Source organism: Peromyscus eremicus, chromosome 18 (genome assembly GCF_949786415.1).
Source record: "Peromyscus eremicus chromosome 18, PerEre_H2_v1, whole genome shotgun sequence".
Taxonomy (NCBI): Eukaryota; Metazoa; Chordata; class Mammalia; order Rodentia; family Cricetidae; genus Peromyscus; species Peromyscus eremicus.
The window spans coordinates 1,140,807-1,164,302 of NC_081434.1; the positions used below are offsets into that span (position 1 = coordinate 1,140,807).

At 42.4% G+C, this 23,496-nt stretch overlaps 2 protein-coding genes and 1 pseudogene across 2 annotated transcripts; 2 read left to right on the forward strand and 1 right to left on the reverse strand.

Annotated features, from left to right (window-relative positions):
• The first annotated feature begins 2,679 nt into the window (after positions 1–2,679).
• LOC131895330 (olfactory receptor 6C4-like) lies at positions 2,680–3,615 on the forward strand. Its single transcript, XM_059245773.1, has one exon. The coding sequence runs from the start codon at positions 2,680–2,682 to the stop codon at positions 3,613–3,615; it is 936 nt and encodes a 311-aa protein (XP_059101756.1).
• Positions 3,616–19,189: 15,574 nt separating this feature from the next.
• LOC131895351 (olfactory receptor 10P22-like) lies at positions 19,190–20,128 on the reverse strand. The gene has a single exon (XM_059245791.1). It carries the CDS (start codon positions 20,126–20,128, stop codon positions 19,190–19,192), a length of 939 nt encoding a protein of 312 aa, XP_059101774.1.
• Positions 20,129–21,843: 1,715 nt separating this feature from the next.
• Positions 21,844–22,287, forward strand: LOC131895248 (large ribosomal subunit protein uL14-like; annotated as a pseudogene).
• The last annotated feature ends 1,209 nt before the right edge of the window (positions 22,288–23,496 follow it).

Below are 23,496 nucleotides of genomic sequence, written 5' to 3' on the forward strand. Positions count from 1 at the left end.
AGATGAGAGATGGGGAGGGTAGGAACTGAGAGAAGTAGAGGGAGGGGAAACTGTATTTACATTATATTCTATGAGAAAATGAGAAAAGAGTCTATGTTTAATGAAGGCAGAAATTGTAAAAAAATAAATAAATAAACTCACTTCTTCAAGATTCCATTAGAATGACAATCAGCTAAGACATTAAGACTCATGGACTGAACAACTAGTGGATTCTTGGCCTTCCTTTTGGGAGGCAGCCATTGTTGGTCTAGTCTAACAACAGCCCTTAAGCCACTCTAGTAAAATCCACTATGTGTGTATGTATATGTGTGAGCCATGTATATACACATAGAACAACAACAACATTATCAGTTCTGTTTTCTTAGAGAACCCTGGGCAAACACTTCACTTTCTCCCACTTCCACGGTTATTGCTTCAGTTCCCACAAGGCTATTACTCTGACTCATACATGGAGGCAGCTTCCTCATGGGTCTGTTTGGAGCATCTTCTCTAGTTACCTGTTAGATTTAATTCCCAGTACCATTTTTGAGAGAGGCTAATTAGCATTTCCTGGGCCTGAGTCTCAAGGCAATCCCTTATCCTCCAATGGTCTCTGTTGAGTAAATTAAACAAAAAGTACATTATTGAATCTGATATAAAGTTGGAAAGACGCCCATCACCACCCTTCAGACAAAATACAAGCAGTGAGACTCTCAAGAGCTCACTGTTCCTGTATCCTGTTGCTTTCAATAGGCAGCATCTTCGGGAATTACAGGTGGAGTCTGTGTGGACCAATGAAAGGGGCAGTAAGTGACCAAGACGAGGAGATCTAGAATCTTTCTTTCAGACAACCTCCCCAGAAGCCTGTACCTGTGCTTTGTGAGAAAGGAGTGCACATGTTTTGTTCAGATAGGAATGTTCCAATGTGTTACAAATTCCATCTGCATCTGATGTCTCCATTCTGACTCACAGCACCAAGAGTCCAGAAGCCTGAATCTGTGCTTTGTGAGAAATCAGGGCACAGGTTAGTATTAAAAACTAAGTTTTAGTATTAGTTACTATTCCAATTCCTATTCTCATCCAACTTCTCCATTCTGACTCGCCCCACCTTACATCCAGAGGCAAATCCCTCAGCACCTTTCCGGTGTTAAAAAGTGAGTATGTTCACCCTCCCTTGGGGCTGAGGCTATCTGAATGAGAATGTCTTCTACTATGCTTTCTGTAACTTTTGGTATTAAAAACTACACTTCGAGCTGGGCAGCAGTGGTGCATGTTTTTAATCCCAGCACTCCGGGGGCAGAGCTAGGTGGGTCTCTGTGAGTTCAAGGCCAGGCTAGTCTACAGAGTGAGATGCAGGACAGGCACCAAAACTACACAGGGAAACCCTGTCTCAAAAAAAAAAAAAAAAAAAAAACCTTCGGCTTGTTTTGAACATTTTTAATAGTCAAGGTAACCATGAAGTAAAAAGAATAAGAAAAGTTCCATCCTTTACACAGAAGAACCACCACCAGCCACTGGGATTCTTCCAAACACCAGTCTGTGCACACGAAGATAAAATCACACTGTGGGGGGTGGGTAGCTTGTCTGTTTTAATGATATATTATAGTCATATCTAAGCCATAAAATATAAATTCCCCATATTATTCCACATTAGAAACAATTATAATTTTGTCATTTGCATACTCATATAATTTTATTGTTTATTATATTTCATTAATAGAAGAATGAAGTGAAAATATTTGCACAATGACCCCCCTCTGTGTGTACTTGTGCTGGATTAGATATGAACATGAAGCTTTGAAAGATAAAGCAGAGAAATTCTCCAAAAGCAGAATACTAATGAACAGAAGGTGTTCCAGAAATCCAACTACCACAGAAAACCTTTCCAAAGTCTCCTCTAACAGAGTTAGCAAACACTGAAAGAGCCTGTGGGAGGGCTCGGGAAACCCTTCCTAAAAATATTGAAAATCTGGGACAAAAATGCCATTATAGTAAAAAAAAAAAAAAGAAGAAGAAGAAAGGAAGGAAGGAAGGAAGGAAGGAAGGAAGGAAGGAAGGAAGGAAAAGAAAGAAGGGAGGGAGGGAAGGAGGAAGGAAGGAAGGAAGGAAGGAAGGAAGGAAGGAAGGAAGGAAGGAAGGAAGGAGATTCCTATAGAATTCAAGATTTGAAGGGTTTTTTAAACTCTGTCCTAGACACGAAACCTAAAACATATGGAGGCAGAGGGAGAGAGAGACAGGGAGAGGGAGAAACAGAGGGGCCACATCCTGCCCTGCGCTGTGGGTTGTTAGCAAACAGAGAACCAGCATAAAGCAGGTGGCGAATGTGTTGGAGATGGCAGCAATAGAGTGGATCATCAAGACACTAAGGCTGGGGAGAGATGGGAGGCACTGCCACATCCTCTGAGATTTGAAGTAAGAATAAGGCATAAAAAGGAAAACTGAAGAAGATGCACCCAGGAAAGCCCAGTTGGCCATGGCACTGCTCTCAACCAAGACATAGGATGCACATTTTAAGAGAGATTTTGTGAAAGGCAAGTTTCAAACAAGCAGACATGGTGTTTGGATCACGCAGAACAGATGGATTTCCTAAAAGAAAACTTTCAGGAGAACTCTGAGACTTCCTCTCCATCCTGCTAAGATCTGTTCACCTTCATCACCCATTTCTCTCTTTCTCAGCTTCACAGGGTATCAAAGTGGATGATGAAAAATCAGACTTTCAATGAATTCATTCTCCTGGGACTCACAGATGCACCAGAGCTTCAAATATGTGTTTTCCTGTTTCTCCTCCTCACATATATTCTCAGCATTATGGGAAATCTCACCATCATCATCCTCACACTGCTGGATTCCCACCTCCAGACACCCATGTACTTCTTCCTCAGGAACTTCTCCTTCCTGGAAATCTCCTTCACATCCACTTTTACTCCTCGAATGCTCTTCAGCATCTCTACAGGAATTAAGACCATCAGCTTTGCTGGCTGCTTCACTCAGTACTTCTTTGCCATCTTTTTAGGAGCCACTGAATTCTGCCTTCTGACTGCCATGTCCTATGACCGCTATGTGGCTATCTGCAAACCCCTGCACTACACCACCATCATGAGCAACAGGGTCTGCACCCTGCTGGTCCTCTGCTCTTGGCTGAGTGGCTTCCTAATCATCTTACTCCCAATCATCTTGACCAGTCAGCTGGATTTCTGTGCATCTAATGTGCTCAATCATTATTGCTGTGACTATGGACCCCTCATAGAAATAGCTTGTTCAGACACAAGGCTGCTGGAACTCTTTGATTTTGTCTTAGCAATTGTGACCTTGATAGTCACCCTGGTGCTGGTGATTCTCTCCTACACTCGCATCATCAGGACCATTCTGAAGATCCCTTCTGCACAGCAGAGGAAGAAGGCCTTTTCCACATGTTCCTCCCACATGGTTGTCATCTCCCTCTCTTATGGAAGCTGCATCTTCATGTACATAAAGCCTTCAGCAACAGAAGGAGTTGCCTTCAATAAGGGTGTGGCTGTACTCAATACCTCAGTTGCCCCTTTACTGAACCTGTTCATTTACACTCTAAGGAATAAGCAAGTAAAACAAGCTTTCAATGATGTGATCAGAAAAATAATGCATCTTTATTCATTTTAGTGGCCTCAAATAAATGGAAATGTTGGGTGACATTCAGGCTATGCCTCCTCTTTGTTGAAGTAATTTCTCAGGGAAGCTTGGTGTGAGCTGGTGTCTACAGTCTGTTTCAAACCAGTTCAAGACTTTCTGCTATCTACCTTTAAAGAATGAGAGGCAGAAAAATTATCTTGGTAGACTGTGTACAGAATACAACTAGTTAAAACTCTATTGCCTGTCATAAACTGGAGGATCAGCCTAATGTGTGCACCTGTATTATTTCAATCATCATCTCTCTTAACTCCTCAATTGATAATCATCAAAAATGCAAATACACTGTGTCAGAAATTGCTACCTCTTTCTCAGAAGAGATTATTATGCTATGCAGAAAATTCTTTTCTAGATCACTTTTCTTTGGGCTTTAAACAATTCCATTTAGAGTCCCTTTCTCTGATAATTCTTAAGATTGCCTCTCTGGCTGAGGAGATGGCTCAGCAGATAAAGTGCTGGTTTTGAAAATCTGAACCTGTGTTCAGATTCCCAGCACTTATGTACTAGCTGGGCATGGTGGCTTACACTGGTAACCCTAACATGCAAAAAGGGTCAAAGACAAGCTGATCCCAGATATTCACTGGTCATTGACCTAAAAGGGAAGCCACAGGTTCAGTGAGAAATCCTGTCTCAAATAATAAGGTGGCAAGCAATTGAGGAAAGACACCAGATGTCAACATCTGGCCTCCACAACCTCAAGATTCACAAGAGCTCGCGCACGCGCGTGCACGCGCACACACACACACGTACACACACACATACATACACACACTCAAAAAACACACATTCTCACACACAAACATAGACAACACACACACACAAATACCAATTTTTTTAAAGATATCTCTTTAAAGATACAGAAATCTTGGACAGTCATTTCCTATTACACAGCATTACGTTTCATGAATACTCCCAAGAACACTCCTGACTGTTTTCTGAGAACAAAACAAAAACTGTTGTGATGGAATTATCTGGATTTGGGTTTTTTGTTTTGTTTTGATTTTTGATTTTTTGTTTTTGTTTTTTGTTGTTTTGTTTTGTTTTGATTTTTTTCGAGACAGGGTTTCTCTGTGTAGTTTTGGTGCCTGTCCTGCATCTTACTCTGTAGACCATGGCTCTACAGAGTTCGCTGGCCTCGAACTCACAGAGGCCCACCTGGCTCTGTCTCCTGAGTGCTGGGATTAAAGGCATGCAACACCGCCCAGCCATTTTCTGGACTCTTTTTAAAGAAAGACACAGAAAAAGAGAACTCTTAGTCAATCTTAGCAGGAATAGAAATCTGCTGACAGACAGTGAAGAAATGGTATGTATGAGATTTACAACACATATTTAAAGATTATTTCTGGACAGATTAGGATGAATATTAAGGATGCTCTGCCATGTTCTACTATATCCACAATACCCAGCATTCAAGGACCCTTGGATGCTTCTTTGATTGATCTTGCTAATTATAGTAGTCATGGCAGCCTGAGTTCTTGTCTACACAGAGTAATCTGGCATCTAATACGTCAGTTCCCATTGTCTCCATGACAACTCCTCCTACCAATATCCTTTGTGATTAAAACTATCCCTGAGCATTGGTAGTTCTAGTGTCTTCTCAAAAGCATCAACCTCAAATCTTCAGTAGATGTAGGGCCTCATAAGGGGCAAATATTTTAGTGACTCTCATTCACTTATGTATTCATTATATCATTCTGACTATACTCGACCTCTTTGTTCATTCCTTTATCATTTTTCATTGAAATTGAGCAATTACCATATCACTAAACATGGAACATCACTTTTTCTAAGTTCTAAGAGCAACCTCAGTTCTTACTCAAAGGTGAAACCCATGCTTTGAGAAAATGCTCTCAAGTAAATTCTAGCCTACCTAGTCTTCCATGGTGGACTCCTAATAAAAACCTAATCCCAAGAGCATACTTTTGCCTTCTGCTAGTACAAGTCATCCAGTCACTAAAATTTTTTCAGTATGTAGGATCATTCCTCCTTTACTAAAGCCTGTATGTCTCCAACTAGATTATAAAGGGTTTGACCCTAGTAAGGCAATTCCTCATATACAGAGACAGTTTGTGTTCATTGAAAACTGTTTTTAAATGATTGCTCTTGGGGCTGGAAAGATGGCTCAGAGGTTAAGAGCACCAACTGCTCTTCCAGAGGTCCTGAGTTCAATTCCCAGCACCCACGTGGTGGCTCACAACCATCTGTAATAGATCTGACACCCTCTTCCGTATACATAATAAATTATACATAATAAATAATTGCTCTTGAAGTGGCAACATGCTGGAGGAGGCCAGAGAGAAATGAAGGGTGACACAAACACAAATTTCTACGACAATACAATCTTAATATTATCCCTGCAGAGCCTGAAGAACTACTTCCCCATTCTCTGCAAGTCTGCACCCTTTTCTTAAAAATATATAGATCATTAAGGGCTTTGAACTCTCTGCTCCCCTTTAGGAGGTTGTCACACACTTGAGAACTGATGTCTCTGGACTGGTGAATCTCTATGGTACCTCACAAATAGTAAATCATTATACAGAAGGAAAAATGAACAGATCAGAGCTTCTCTAAGCAGGTGACCCAAAACCATAGTTTTAAATCATTGAGTGAGTACTATACCACCCCAGGTACTCCCTTTGTTCATTCTGAAGAAATAATAGATCAAAACAACTTTCTTAATATATTCGCTTTATATGTTATTAGGCTTCATAAAAGTATTTACATATTCATGCACCCATACTGTCTTAAGGTTTCTGTTGCTGTGAAGTGACCACGGCAATTCTCACAGAGGAAAACATTTAATTGAGGTGGCGACACACAGTTTCAGAGGTTTAGTCCACTGTCATCATGGCAGGAAACATGGCAGCTGGGAGTATGGCTCAGTGCATGCAGGCATGGTGCTAGAGAGAGAGCTGAGAATTCTACATCTTGCACAGGCAACAGGGAGTGAACTGAGACATTGGCTGTGGCTTGAGCATATATAAGACCACAAAGCCTGCCCCCACAGTGACACACTGCCTGCAACAAGGCCACACCCACTCCAACAAAGCCACACCTCCTCATAGTGTCATTCCCTTTGGGGGTCATTTTCTTTCAAACCACTACATTCCACTGCCAGACCCACAAAGGCTTGAAGCCATATCATAATGCAAAAATGCATTCAGTCCAACATCAAAAGTCTCTGTGGTGGTTGGAAAGAAAATGGTCCCCAAAGTGACACTATTAATAGGTATGGCCTTGGTGGAGGAAGTGTGTCACTGTGGGGACAGGTTTTGAGATCTCTTTGGCTCAAACTTCCCTCAATGTGACTGTCAGTCAACTTCCTATCGCCTTCAAGATGTAGCAATCTCAACTCCAGCCCCATGTCTGTCTGTACACCACCATGCTTCCCGTTACGACAATAATTGACTAAACCTCTAAAACTGTAAGCGAGCCCCCTCGATTAAGTGTTTCCTTTATAAGAGTTGCTGTGGTCATGGCGTCTTTTCACAGCAATAAAAACCCAAACTAAGACAGTCCCATAGTCTATCATAGTCTCCACAATGTTTAAAAGTCCAAAGTTCAAAGTCTCTTCTGAGATGCATGCAATGTCTTAACTGTAATCCCCTATAAAATCAAAATCAAATACTTCCAACATATAATAGCATGGGATATATATTACTATTCCAAAATGTAGGGAAGGATGCATAGTGAGAAAATACTGGACCAAAGAAAGACCAAAAACCAGCTGGGCAAACGCCAAACTCTGTATCTCCATGTCTAATATCAAAACACTCTTCAGGTTTCCAACTCCATTCACCTTGGTTGACTGCAACTTCTTTCTCTTGGACTGGTTCCACTTCCTGTTAGCAGCTTTCCTCAGCAGGTATCCCATGGCTCTGGCATCTCTAACATCTTGGGGTCTCCAAGGCAATCAAGGCTTCAGCTTTACAGCTTCACACTGTGGCCTCTCCATTCAGGAACACCGTGACACATGCCTGGCCTCAGCAACTTTCCTTAGCTGAGGAGGCAAATTCCATAGCCCCTTTCTTCTACCCTTAAAGCCAGAACTGTGTGGCCAAAGATGCCAAGTTCTGATGCTTACTGGGGCCAGAACATGGCTCCCTTGTTCAACTACATCTTCAATAACTTTCTGTTTTCAGTGATTTCCTTCACTGCCTAAGCTTGGCTGTCCTGAAACTGGATCTGTAGACCATGCTGGCCTCAAACTCAGAGACCTTTCAATTATGTCTTCACCAGATTTCTGGTTTTGATGGTTACCTTCACTTCCTAAGCTTGCCTGTCCTGGAACTTGCTCTCTAGACCAGGCTGGCCTCAAACTCAGATCTACCACTCTCTGCCTCTGGAGTGCTGGGATTAAAGGCATGCACCCCCACACCTGTCTCTAAGCTTTTCTTTAATTCCTTTTCACAAGTTGGAAATGTAGCAGAGTGGGATCTTGTCCTGAGGTCACTGCTCCCTTTATTCCATTTCTTAATCTGCACTTTTCTATATGAAATAAAACTTGAAAATCACTCAGAAGTGTCCAGAGCCTCTGACAGGAATTCCTGGACATCTTTCACAGGGACTATAAAACCCTAAAATGAAGGAGATGCTCCACAGGAGGGGAGACCAGAGCTGCCCTGTCTGCCTCTGTCTCCCTCCCTCTCTCCATCTCTGTGTCTGTTTATCATTCTCACTCTCTTTTCAACATCTTTTCCTTTTTCCCAAACCCAGCAACACAACAGGTGAGCTGGGTTAAACAAGTGCTGTTTGTGACACTCTATGGTCTCAGTTTGGACATACACAGCAATAGCACCTAGTAAATCCATTCCAAAACTCTTATACTGTGACAGCAATTCCAGTGCAAAGTCCAAATAGAAACTACAAAGGAGGGCCAAGTATAAAGGCTTACAACATGTTCGTATAAGAGTTCAGATTCTCAAGGCATGACATCCAGAGTCTAGATACAAGTAAGTGGGTGCATTGCTCCCTCTAGTGGGACATCGCGTTCTTGCAATATTACACAGACCTTGCTCTACAGTTTTTAAAGATAATAATTATAAAAATACTTTAAATAAAAAGGTAAAACAACTTGAAGTTCTCCTGTGATTGAATCACTGCTTGAAGAATCACCTAAGCAAGCATTGCCCTCAAATGCAGACTTTCTTTTGAGAAAATATCAAACACTTTCTCTTTTCCCTGCTCAAAAATCATTCCAAAGGGGGTCAGAGACTTTAATGTACAACCCAAAACTTTGAAACTGCTAGGGAGAACAGAGGTAAAACACTTCAATATATAAACATGGGCAAGTACTCAAACAAGGGCTCCCATAGCACAGGAAATCATCCCAAGAATTGAGAGAGGGCAATAGATTAAAGTAATTCCACACAACAAAGGAAATTATCACAAGACTCCTTTTTAAAATAATCAACTATATATCACACAGGAGATTGATATCTAAGATATGTAAAGAATTGCAAAAATCAAACACAAAAAAATTATCCAATCAGTAAATTAACTAATGGAGAATACAGTTCTCAAAAAAAAGAAATACAAATGGCCTACAGGTACTTGAAAAATGTCCAATCCTTAGCCATCAAGGAAATACAAATTGAAATTGCTTTGAAATTCCACCTCACCTTAGTCAGGATGGCTATCATCAAGAAAACAAATGATGACAGATTCTGTCAAAGTTGTCAGGAAGGAAGAATCCTGACGCTGCAGATGAGAGTGTAAGCTGATGCAGCCACTGAGAATCAACAAGGGGCCTGTGTTATTTCCCTGAACAGCAAACAGCCATGTAGAGATGGCAAGGTCTATGTCAGCTTGCAGTTCAAGATACCACAGTCTATCATGACAGAAGAGGCAAGATCAGCAAAAGGTAAGATAGTAAGAATAGTAAGATAAGATAAGAAGGAAGGTAAAGTAAAGATAAACAAAATTGATCATCTTTAACTAGAATAACAAGTAAAAGATTCAAATAAACAAAATCATAAATGAATCACTAAACTACAGAAATGTAAACCATTAGAAGATCTTGTAAAATATTATACATCAACTAATTGAATCACCTAGAAGAAATGTACTACCCACCAAGACTAGGCTAAGACACAACAATGGTGCATTCTGATATTACAACTTGACTGTAACAACATTATGATACACTATGTCATGGCAATGAATCTGGTTCCCAGGACCCACATCAAGTAACTTACAACTGTTGTAACTCCAGCTCTAAGGGACCCTCTGCAGGCAACTGCACTCCTGTGCTGACACAGACACACACACTTATACATATTAAAAATAAAATCAATCTTTAAATATATTCCCTTTTATGTAACAATGATCGATCATGCCATTAGAGATACATTTTAATATCACAGTTCAACTACAGTGTCACGATGTTCACTTTTATCATAACAATGCTCCATGGTGTCATCACAAAATATTTCATTGACCCAATGGTGCATTGTGGATTCAAAGAGCCAATGTGACATCACAATGCTCTTTCATGACATCACAATTCTCAAATTTGTCTGCATGATACTCCATTCTGCCATCACAATGCTGTTTCATCACACAACAGTGCTCAGTTTTCTGTCACAATGATGCATTGTGATAATACGGCTCAACCATGACATCGCAATACAATGCCTTCACAACGCTCAACTGTTTTTAGATAACAATGTCCCATTAAACCATCACAGTGATGCGTCGTGAAATCACAGCTCCATTGTGACATCAAAATGCCGCATTCTGTATTACAGGGCTCAACCTTGTCTTCACAATCCTTCCTCCTGCCACCACAATGCTCCACGTTGGCATATCAGTGCTCAGTTGGGCCATCACAGTGGTGCATTGTAGTATCACATCTCCAGTATCACATCACAATGCTCCAATGGACCAATACAATACTGCAGTGTGACATCACAATGCACCATTGTGCTGAAACAATTTTTCTTTGTGACATCGTAGCTCCTAAGTGAGGTTCTCCACTGTGACACCACTAGGCTCCATTCAATGTCAATATGATGTCATGAAAACACAATGCTACATTCCGCCCTCACAGTCCTTCATGTGCCACCACAATCCTCCATTTACATAACAATGCTCATCGTGATATCACAGCTCCTTTGTAATCTAACAGTGCTCCATTGAAGCATCATAGTGCTGCACTGTGATGTCACTGGTTCTACTGCTATATCACAATGACCTGTTGTGCCATTGTAACTCTCCACTTTATACGGCAAAGCTCATTTATGCCATCACATGGTGCATTATGACATCACAGCTCCACTCTAACACTACAGTGCTCCATTGTGACATTGAAATCATCAAATTTACCATCAAATGTTACACTGTACCATCAAAATGCTCCATTGTGTCATCACAGACTACTCCATTATGACATCACAACACTCAACTGTGCCAACATGAAGCTGCCTTGTGATATCACACTCTATCATGACATTAGGATGTTCCACATTGACATCACAATGTTTCATTGTACCATCACATTACTTCATTTTTATATGAAAGTGCTCAATTGGGCCACTACAATGGTGCATTGTGACATCTCAGAACCATTTTCACATCTTAATGCTCCATATTTTCATAACAATCATCAACTTTTTCATCACAATAGTACATTTTGGCTTCACATCTCCACTATCATATCACAAAGTTATATTGTGATATCATGTTCTTCCGTTTTACTTTAACATTGCTGCATTGTGCCATTGAAGCTCCCCTGTGAAACCACAAGGCTCAATATTGCCATTATGATGCTGCTTTTCTGCCATGATAAAATACCAGATACCATGTCAATGCTCTACTGTGACAGTACCTTAGTCCCAACTGAATGCTCCATTGTTGCATCACAATGTTCCATTACTGCCATCAGGATATATCAGGGAAGGTGGCACAGATAATAGGCAGGTATGATCTGCTAGAATCCCCAGGGAATAAGCTAAGGAAAGTAAGATAACAGTTATCAAAAAGAGGTGGGTAGCAGTTTAAACTCTGCAGTTTAATAAAATGGGAAATTTTACAAAGTAAATGGGGTAGGGGGATCAAGTTTGGCTTAGAAGGATTGGCAGGTATGAGGAGCTAGCTCTCCCAGTGAGAAAGGGTGACTGCAGCCATGATTAAGACAGAGAGCCTCAGAAAAGCAGTATAGTACTTAAGTAACAGATACTTTAAAGAGAAAAAAGAGGAGGAAAAGTTGTGCAGAGCATCGGCAAAAAGAAGACTGGTGCCGGAAAAACCTCTTCTCTCACAGGAGCAGCCGCCAGGTGCTCTGTCACCCCAGATCCACGAGTCACACTCACGGGAAACTCAGAGCAAGTGTCACAAGACTACAGGCAGAAACATGTCAACAGAACAACCTCTAAATAGGGGAGAGAAACTGAGTCAGAATCATTGAATCACACAGAATTCGTTGAACTGGAAACCTGGTCTGCAGGGGAACAGAGACAAGGATTCCAAGCACCATGCTGGAGGACTGCCTGGAGGAGGGACCAACATTCACAAATGGATTCCTGTAGGACCACCCTGAGTTGTGATGAGTACCTATGACCTGACTTCATGAAAGATAGCTCACCAATGGGACCAGCATCTGTGACCCCACCTTGCAAAGAACTATCTAGAAGAATGATAGACATCTGAGAGCTTCTTAATATCCTTCTGCTTCACTTTTTGTTCTCTCTCTCATTGTTAACAGTAGCCCTGCCATGGCCTGGATGCTCTCCTGTCTTGAAATTTCCTCCACCAAACAGATTAGTCCATCACCTTTCAATTCAGTCCTCACTCATGTTCTCAGGACACTGGCAGAATGAAGCCGGATTCTTTCCCATATGATCATATACATGGCCCCAGCCCAGTTCCCATGGAGTCTGCACTGGTTGTTTTTCCTGTTGCTGTTGTTGTTGTTGTTGTTGTTGTTGTTGTTGTTTCACAATGAAACAAGCTATGTATTCATCTGAAGAAGAAACCTCAGTTGAGAAGATCCCTCCATTAGATTACCTATTGGCAAGTCTATGAGGGCATTTTCTTGATTATTGATTTATGGGATGCCCAAGCCAAATGGGGGTGGTGCCACCCTGGTCAGGTGGTCCTGGGTCATATAAGATCACAAGCTGGGGAAACCATAGAAACAAAGCCAGTAAGCAAAGTTCCCTCATGTTTCTGCTTCAGTTTTTGCGTCCCGGTCCCTGCCTTGAGTTTCTACCTGGACTTCCCTTCATGGTGAACTGTAAGCCATAAGATGAAATAAATGAACCCTTTCCCTCCCGAGTTGCTTTTGGTCATAGTCTTTACCAAAGTGATAGAAACAAAACAGAGTCCTTGTTCCCTGTGAAACCTCATGAGCTGGGTCTCCCACCAGAATGGCTCATTGAGCTCTACTTGTGTCAACCAAGGGATTTTCTATCCCAAAGTTCCCAACTTCTCTATACTGTTCCAACAAACAAGAGCTCAAGAACTGCATGGTCAAGTTTTCCCAGCTACCCACACTTTTTGGTACCAAATTTCTGTATTTGTTACGTTTCCTGTTGTGATAAAATGCCCTGGCAAAAGTAACTTTTGGAGAAAGAGTTTCTTTCAGTTCACAGTTCAAAAGTACTGTCAATTGTGGTGAGATGTCCCAGTGGCAAGATCTTGAAGCAGTTGATCACTGACCCATTGCATCACAGTCAGGAAGCAGGAAAACAGTGAATACTCATAGTCAGCTCCCTTTCTCCTTTTCTTGCAGCCCAGAACCTGAGCCCAGGGAACTGTGATGCCCACTTTTAGAGTGGCTCTTCTACCTCAGTTAACCTAATTAAGATAATCCTTCACAGGCATCCCAGTGGCTTGTCTCCTAGGTAACTCCAGATCCTGTGAAGCCAATAATATCAACCATAATGCCTCTTCTAAGCTGGCGTGCCAGACCTTCAGATGAAGGTCCTTCTGAAGAGGTGGAATGTGAGCTGAGACCACTTATATCATCCTAAGCTTTTGGGGATGAGTGTTGGAGCACCATCCTGCCTCTTGACCTCCACAGCGCTGAGACCACTTCTACCATAAAAACACCAATTTGTCAGAGGGAAGAGGTGAATCGGGTGAAGCTTCTGCCTCAATTCTTATGTCTTCCAGAGGTGCCTCACCTTGGCTGAAGTTAGGCCATGAGTGGTACTTGAGCTATGGGGGAGTTTAGGGAAGGCAATATTCAGCTGTCTAGACTCTAGAAAGAGAAACACAAGCATGCTTTTTCTCCCCTCTCCCTTTGAGTAGACTGAAGGAACAGTCTGTGATGTGTGTAGAACACCTCTTCTAAGCTGTACCAGTCCCCTCTAAGCCTTAAAGTCATAGCTCTAAGCAAAGCAAAGCCTCTGCCTTTAAAGAATATACCTTCCAGCAGAGAAGACCTGAACTAAATTTCCACTCAAGCAAAAGAGCAAATGTCATCTTTCGGAAGGACGTATACACAATGAAGTAAGTATATGAGAGTGGCCACCATATGGTCCCACTTGAGGGATGTTCAAGAAGGTCCTTCTGAAGAGGTGGAATGTGAGCTGGGGCTCAAATAATGTTAAATTACCTTTGGTTTAAAGTATGAACTTGTGGACAATATTTTGTGGAGCAAAGTACAATGATATGTATATGAAAACTATATCATGAAACCTGTTCTTTTTCGTTTGCTAATTTAAAAATTAATTTTAAAAAATAGATAATTTTTTTAGAAACAATAAAGTTTATTTTAATCCACAAAAACAGGAACTTGCAGGCATAGAACAATACATGCAAAGAGCCTAAATGCCTAAGGACAAAATGTGCAGTGGACAAGAAAGACAATAACACAGTGTTCTAAATATAGGTGTCATTATTCAAATTTGGTAAGGCAGCAGGTCAGGAGACACCTTTCAGAAGATAGTCCGCTACTCAGTCCCCAGGAAGGGAGCCACACCATGCCACACCGTGCCATGCTGGGCTATAGTCTGCTACTTAGTCCCCAGGAAGGGAGCCATACCATGCCATACAGTGCCATGCTGGGCTATAGTCTGCTACTCAGTCCCCAGGAAGGGAGCCATATCATGCCACACCGTGCCATGCTGGGCTATAGTCTGCTACTCAGTCCCCAGGAAGGGAGCCACACCATGCCACAGGGCCATACCACACTAGGTAAATCATCATGGACTATCTAGAGACAGGGAGCAAGAGGTAAATATGGGAAAGCGCTTGTCTCAGTTAGGGTTTCTGTTGCTGTGACAAACACTGTGACCATATTTCAGCTTACAGTTCCACAGCACAGTCCATCACTGAGGGAAATCAGGGAACTCAAACATGGTAGAAACCTGGAGGAAGGAGCTGATGCACAGACCATGGAGGGATGTTGCTTACTGTCTTGTTCCTCATGACTTGCTCAGTCAGCTTTCTTGTGGAAAGGACCACCAACCTGGAGATGGCATCACCCACAATGGGCTGAGCTTTCTTCCATCAACCATCAATTAAGAAGATAGCCCAGAGCCCTGCCCAGAGGTTAGTGTAGTGGAGAGTTTGCTCAGTTGAGGTTCTCTCTACCCCCAATGAGTCTAGCCTGTGTCAAGTTGACATAAAAACTAGCCATCACAGTGTTTTACAGTAGTTTTCATGGAAGAAAATGGGCCAGGTGTGGTAAGCAGGTTATGCAGGTTGAATGTTGAATATTTGATACTTCAAATTATTTCATTGGACTGAGGTCCAAGGCTTTCTGGCACCTGACCCTGAGATAATTAAGTCAGTTAAACATAGAGCAAAAGACACTTCAAAGGAGCGAGAGAGAATTTATTTGGAGCCAAATATGAGTGACCATGGCCCAAAAACATGGATTCAGTTTGCTCCATGGAAGTGGTTACATAAGATTTTATTAATAACAGAGCAAAACAGACTCATAAATCAAGGAATTTACCAAATACACTGTTAAGGACAGCCAGTGGACAACTTAAAACCAAACATGGGAAGACTCTGCCAGGTTTCAGATGCTGTCTGATGACACTCAGCTTTTGGACTAAGAGTTCATTCCAAAGGTTTTACCTGACAGTCACAAAGATGTTAGGCCAGACACAGAAGTGGGCATGAATGGTTATTAAGGGTACCAAAGATAGGCCAAGATAATGTGATTCTGGGTCTACAAGATTCTACAATAACAAAGTTTTAATCAATCAGCTTTGAAGAATCTCCCACAGAAGTGGAACATGTTTCGAGGAACTTCAGTTTACAGAAGTGTTGGAAATTAAATTCTTTTAAGAATCACTTTATTTTTATTTTATGTATATGTGCTGGTATATCTGTATTTGCATGTGTATGTGAGTGCCTATGGAAGCCAGAAGAGAGTGTCATATCCCCTAGAACTGGAGTTATAGGTGGTTGTGAGATGCCTGATGTGGGTACGAGGACCTGAATGTAGGTCCTCTGCAAGAACCACAATGCTCTTAACCACTGAAGCATCTGTCCAGGCCCTGAGCATTAAATTTTTGAAGCACAATAGGTATTGAGGAAAGAAATGAATTTAAATGGACTACTAGACTTTTATCTGAATAACTGAATGGCAACTGCTCACTTACTGGATGGAAGAAGCTTGGGAGGAGAACAAGAGTCATCAAGCAAGGTAAGTAGATAGTGCTCTACAGAATCTAAAGGGAAATGGTCAGAAATAAGAAGTTGTGTATTTGGAAGTCACAGACACTAAAGAAAGTTTTCAGAATGGACAAGAGATCATACATGTCAATAATGTCGAGATATTCAGTAAAATGAAGACTGAAAATTGATCATTGTGTTTCACAACATGGTGATATTAATAATTGTGGAATGAAAGAGACAAATAGAAAAAACTGGAGGTAAGAGAGAAACACCACCTGATGCAGTACTCCATTCCTGTTATTGTAGCACATAAGGCTACATAGCCACATAGCAAGACCATCTGGGGAAAAAAATGGACACAGCAAGTGTCCAACTACACTATAATGTCCAACTACAAGGCATCAAAACATCTAAGCTACTTCAGATAACACCTCTCTTACCCACGGGGTCAGGGGCTGGGGTTGCCTGTGCTTCTGGTATCAGAAAGTAACTGGTAAGGTCCCTGTGCTCTTGAGATTCAGTATGGGGTGGAGTGGAGGAATGGAGGAAAGAAGAAACAAACCAGCAGAAGCTTATAATGTGAGTAATTATAAAGATGTGAAGTGTGTGTGGAGGGTTGATGGTTGATGGTTGATGAGTGTGGGGTGTCTCTGGAATGCTTTCTGGGAGAAGCAGCGCATGGCAGGGCCTCCAGTCTTCCTTATAACATGTAACAATGGGTAACATTTGGATTGTACATCTGGGTAAAACAAAGTGAGTTTGGAGGGAACTTGGAAAAATGATCCACATAGAAAACTTCATTGTGTTTTTTACTATAAATTTATAAGGAAAATATGCCACTAGAGAAGTATTTAAATACTGATTTATGTAATAGTTCCCAAACACTGCTTGCATCTGTGAACATAATTTTTACATTAGGTTTTGTGCCTGAAAAATAGCTAACTGTCCAGACATATAAAGCACACCTTACTCACAGCACTTAAGAGGCAGAGAGAGGCAAGTGAATCTCTGTGAGTTCACGGCCAGCCTGGCCTCCATAGCAAGTTCCAGGCCAGCCAAGGCTACATAATGAGACAACAACAAAAAACTGGTAATATTGAAAATTCTTGTACTAATGATGAGAAGTGTTTCATATCCAATTTTACCTTCTTAGTATCAAGTATTTCAGAATAATAGATGCTGGAAAGTCTAAAATGTGCATGCATGGATTTCTTAGATACTTGAATGGGACATATCAGCAGATAACAGACAGAAGTGTACCTATGAACAAGGGAACAGAAGCCAACAATCACCACAGAGAGGTGAGGGAGCCCTCAGGAAGTCCAGGGGCTCACAGCTCCAATATCTGAAGCCCTCACCTTAAGCTTGCTTTCTTATGTTCAGACACTGACTCTGCCTGAAAGTAGTCCCTTGGATTACATCTTGATGCATCTTGGTATATTTCCAATCCACATGTCTCACCTTGTCCTTGGTCATCTAAGGAAATGTGACTCACATTTGTCTTATTCTTTTCATCTCAAGAAATTTTCAAAATACTTTCCTCATCCTTCTTTTCTTTGGGTCATCTAACCCCAACTCCTTCCTGACCCTTAGACAACATCCCTGCCCTGAAACTTGAGGGAAAGGTGCTCAATTGGGCAATAAAACACAATAAAAATTCTTGTGGCAGGTAATTTGACAAAGTATTTCAAAAGCACTTTTACTCAGCAATCCTGTTTCAGGGAGTTGTACTAGAGAAAATGTAGGTAAAGATATGTGTGAGTACGTTTATCTCAATGTCCGTGACAAATGTTAACTGCGATGACAGGACATTTCTTAAGATTATAGAACCCATACTGTAAGATATGACAGAGACATTGAAGGAACTCCCTAGAAGCCATGGCACAATGTTCAAATGTCTTCAATAGAGTAGAAGCTGTTAAAACACAGTTTAGACAATATAATATTATTTTTAATTTTTATGAACATGCATGTACACAAACACAGAGCAAAAGCAGGCAGCAGTAATTTCCCAAAAACATTATTAACATTTTGCTGATGGATATATTTTCTTCTGTATGCAAATTTATTACAACTAACAGAGTTCCTTTTTGCAAACTGGGAAACAAACAACACTGTTTCTAGGCCTTCGTTTATACCTTGGACACATTTTCCCTGCCTCTACTTCTCCCACCTGCAACTAATAGCTGAGTGGGGTTCTGGAACAATCAAGAACTAGCTTTCCAAGAAAAGGGTGATGTGCCAAATCCCTCCAACCAATAACCAAGGGTGGACACCAAGTAAAAATAGTGAACAGTTTGTTGCAAGAAACCAGTGTCCTTTCAAGAAGTGAGGGCCATATCAGACTCAGACCAGAGTGGGGGAGGCAGGATGTGACCAAAGGAGGGAAGAAAAGCAGTTTTTAAAACAGTTGGGAAGTAAAGTAAAGAACACTAACATGTTGAGAGAGTCCAAGGAGATAGGATCATTCAGGAGACAAGCAATTGAACAGATCAAGCCTACAGCAATACCAAGCAAGACGCAAGAGCTGAACTTGCAAGCCAAAACAGCCAGTCCATGTTCCTGTCCCTTACCAGCATATGGGAATGATGTCAGAGAGAAAGGCTTATAATAAGGACTCACTGGAAGAAGCAGGAAGATAGATGTCTCAAGAGCATAACCCCAGGAAGGCACTAAACCTCAGCCATGACCAGGAATCACATCATCACACAAGGTTATCTCAGCTGCCTCCCTTTGACCTCCATTCCAGTCCTTAGCTCTGCTCTTATCATGAAGCCCAGTCAAAGTCTTAAGACCAGGTCCCAGAAACAGCTCTGAACAATACACCTGTGTCTTGGATGCTCATGGTGGGTGGAACACACCAATGCACAACAGACTGTGCCCTGTGGTTTCAGCTTCTCTTTTTCCTTGAGAATGTCCAGAGATCAGGCCCTTAGATCCAAAATCTTGGGAGGAAGGTGGAATATGGTCAAGGACCCCCAAGGTATCTCTTCATGAGCCGCCTCATGGCCCCTATGACCTCCTTATTCCTCAGAGTGTAAACAAAAGGGTTGCACATGGGGGTGACAACCGTGTAGAAAATGGAAAGAATCTGGTCTTTGTCCCCAAGAGAATCTGCCTGAGGCCTAATATAGGCAGCAGTCGCAGTCCCATAAAAGAGTATGACCACAAACAGGTGGGAAGAGCAGGTAGAAAAGATCTTTTGACGTCCCTCAGATGTTGCAACACCAAGTATAGTGGCAACGATACAGGCGTAAGAGGCCACAATCAACAAGAAGGGCATGAAAATAAAAGCTACTGTGATGAAGAGTTTCCCCACTTCACCCCAGAAAGTGCTTGCACTAGCCAGTCTCAGCACAGGAGGAATGTCACACAGGAAGTGATGGATGGTGTTGGCACCACGGAAAGGCAAAGTGAAGATGCAGACAGAGTGAATGGTGCCAGTGATGATGCCCGCAAAGTAAGAGGCCCCCACCATGATGGCACATGTTACCTGATTCATTAGGGTGGTATATTGCAGGGGACAGCAGATGGCAGCGTACCGGTCATAAGCCATGGCAGTGAGCAAACAGCATTCGGCAACACCAAAAAGGGCAAAGAAGTACATCTGAGTGAAGCAGCTGGCCCGGGCGATGGTGGGGCAGGAAGACCGGAGGTCAGCCAACATCCTAGGCACAATGGTGGTGCTGTAGAGGATCTCCACCACGGAGAAGTGACGCAGGAAGAAGTACATGGGGGAGTGGAGGGCAGAGTCTGCCAGCGTGAGGAGGATGATCAGAGAGTTGCCCAGCAAGGTAACCACATAGATACACAGCACACCCCAAAACAGATGGCCCTGAAGAAAGCCAAAGCCCGAGAACCCCAATAAAATAAACTCTGTTACTTCTGTACCATTGTCACCTCCCATGTCCCCAAAGCCAGACTAGAAAAAAGAGGGGCCAGAGAGGGGTAGGCGGCCAGAAACCTTTGCAGCAGTGAGGATGAAGAGTCGTCCATGAGAGCAGCTCAGCTTGCTGAGGAGGATGAGAAGGAGGAGGATGAGAAGGATGCTGAGGATGATGAGGAGGAGGATGCTGAAGAGGATGCTGAAGAGGATGCTGAGGGAAAGCCTGGGAACTTCAGCTGCTGCTGACTCCCACAAAAAAAAAAAAAAAAAAAAAAAAAAAACTCCAGAAGAGGAAGAAAATCCAGAGAAGATGAGGCACACTTGCAGATCCTCTTGCTGTTGCAAGATTTCTCAGACAAGTCTGTTCCACTCACCCAGGCAGGAGCTAGGAGCAAAAAGCTGGGGACAAAAGCAGCTTCCTTCAAGAAGGGGGCTGAGGACGTGGACATAAAACTGGGTGTGCAGACAGAGAACAAATAATCTAGCAGAAGAGAAGTGGGTCCACCCAGAGGCAGAAAGTGAGTGGAATAGGCAAGAGCAGGAGACAGGAGCACAGAAATGAGGACCACAAAGGGCTGTGGAGCTTTTACCTGCAGATGGATCCCCACAGCCCTCAGAGTGCCCCTCCCTGGAGCACACCACAGCAGATCAATCCCCTGAGGAGCTAATTCTCAACAGAGGGAGGAAAGTGGAGGAAGATGGGGAAAAGGAGAAGCAGGGAGGAAGTGGCTTCCCCTTCATTGTGCCTACCCCTAAGCTCCCTGCTGTTGGGCCTGGGTCTGGCTGGTCCTCCTCCTCACACTCAAGCACAAAGGGGAAAGCTCATGTGGAGGAGGATGGTGTGTACAGAGTCCTTCTGCTAAGCACCAAGTGAGCTGGGCTCAGAAGCCCTGTGCTCTAACTCCTTGGCTGGTTTCTCTAGGTGGGATTGTCAGCCATTGCCCCAAGGTCTGCAAAGCCTTTCCTGCTCTCAGAATTAGTCCTTAGCATTCTTCCCATTCCTGGAAAACACCTTTTCTCCCAGTGCTGGAGATGGAACACGTGGCCTTGTGGAATTCTGGTTGGCTTCTCCCACTGGACTGTACCCACAACACTCCCAGACCTGGCAAGCATTTGTAAACCCTTTTGTAAAATAGTGTTAATCCCTAAAGAAAATAACTATTGAAATAACAAGGAGGCTGACTCTGGAAGAACTCCCAGCCCAACACGGGCCTTTGACTTACCATCTAGCTGCAGAGAGAAGCAGTAGTCTCTGAGTGTCAGAAATGGGAAATACTCTTTAGATCTCAGCCAGAAAAGACAGCACTCACAAGAGCAGATGACAGAGGGACATGAGAGGATGCCCAGTGAATCAAGACTAGAGAAATAGGGCAGGTCCTTTCAATGATGTCACTTAATAAGAAAAACATGGCCATAGCTTGGAACCCAGTTAGATAATCAAGAAATATCTTCCTATTCAAGGTAGTCTGTTGTCTATTTGGCTCATTTTCCTCTTGGGTGTGAAAGTGTGAGAAAGAGTCCAAATGAGGGGCTAGGGAGAGGGCTCTGCAGTTAAGAGTGCTTGCTGCTCCTAAGGAGGTCTGGAGTTCAACTCCCAGTACCCACATAGTCAACTCCCAGCCACTCTGTTCCAGGGGCAGTGCATACACATTATATACAGACGTACATGCAGACAAAACACCCAAACATATAAAATAAAAAATTTCTTAAAAAAATTACAAGTGACCTTTCTGACTCTTTCCGGGCGTTCAAGATGTTGAAGCAAGGACGTCGTGGGTCCTCCAGAGCGAAATTCCAGATTTCCCTGGGTCTTCTGGTAGGAGCTGTGATCAACTGTGCTGACAATACAGGAGCCAAAAATTTGTGTATCATCTCTGTGAGGGAATCAAGGGACGACTGAACAGACTTCTTGCTGCTGGTGTGGGCGACATGGTGGTGGCCACAGTTAAGAAAGGCAAACCAGAACTAAGAAAAAAAGGTCCATCCAGCGGTGGTAATTCGACAGCGAAAATCGTATCTAAGAAAAGATAGGGTGTTTCTTTATTTTGAAGACAATGCAGGAGTCATAGTAAACAATAAAGGCGAGATGAAAGGTTCTGCTATCACAGGTCCAGTCACAAAGAAATGTGCAGACTTGTGGCCCAGGATTGCATCCAATGCAGGCAGCATTGCATGATTCTCTGGTGTATTTGTAAAATATTCTACTGTGGGATGGTCTGTATGTCAAGTGTGTTGCTGATTGGTCAATAAATAAATCACTGATTGGCCAGTGGCCCGGCAGAAAGTATAGGCAAAACAAGGAGGAGAATAAAGCTGGGAAGTGGAAGGCTGAGTCAGAGAGACACTGCCAGCCGCCACAATGACAAACAGCATGTAAAGATGCCAGTAAGCCACGAGCCATGTGGCAAGGTATAGATTAATGGAAATGGATTAATTTAAGCTGTAAGAACAGTTAGCAAGAAGCCTGCCACGGCCATACAGTTTGTAAGCAATATAAGTCTCTGTGTTTACTTGGTCGGGTCTGAGTGGCTGTGGGACTGGTGGGTGAGAGAGATTTGTCCTGACTGTGGGCCAGGCAGGAAAACTCTAGCTACAAATGGCGCCCAACGTGGGGCAAGAGTTTCCACCTAAAAACTGAAAAAAAAAAGATTCTAAAACAGAGCTAAAAACAGCTTCCTAATTGTCTCTCTCAAATGAGCGGCAGCTGCGGGTTTGAGCTACTGGAGGGTTCCTAGTGTGCACGCTCAACCTGCAGTATGGCGGGAATGAGGCCTCTGCAAGTGACACATTAAGCTGCGTGGTGGATTTAGCCTTTAGTAGTACAAAACAAAAAAAGAGGTTTTTGGGCTACACGCTGCTTGGATAAAGGCATAGACCCAGGATAGCTCCCAGAGCTGGCGGTAAGCATACCACTGCCATGTTGGGAAGCTGAGGTGGGCGGAGCCAGCAGCCACAGCTGCTACAGTTAAAAGCAATAGATTCACAATAAGACAGATTCAGATGTAATAGTTTGCAATGTGTGTAAAATATATGTAGGCTTGAAAGAGATAAAAAAGGTGATATATACAGTTATATAAACAAATACATAGTTTTAAAAAATAAAGTCTTTAAAGAGACAATAAAATTAATATAAAAAATAAGCCACGTAAAGATGAATATTACACAGAGAATCTGGATTATGTTGTCTTTGGGATTTTTAACTGCAGAAAAACATTTGATTGTAAAAGCTGTTGAGTTATGCCAAAATGTATATTTTAAAGATACCTTGACTTCAAAATTTGGATGTAAGGATGTGTTGCTTTGGAAAGGAGACTCTGCTTTTGTTCCTACAGAAAGCCAGAGGCTATGGATTTGTTCAAGATTAAGATACATCAGGTTTGACCAGCCAA

Excerpts from the sequence above, each read along its gene's own strand:
- LOC131895330 (XM_059245773.1), top strand. The coding sequence starts at position 2,680 with ATGAAAAATCAGACTTTCAATGAATTCATTCTCCTGGGACTCACAGAT.
- LOC131895351 (XM_059245791.1), bottom strand. The coding sequence starts at position 20,128 with ATGGGAGGTGACAATGGTACAGAAGTAACAGAGTTTATTTTATTGGGG.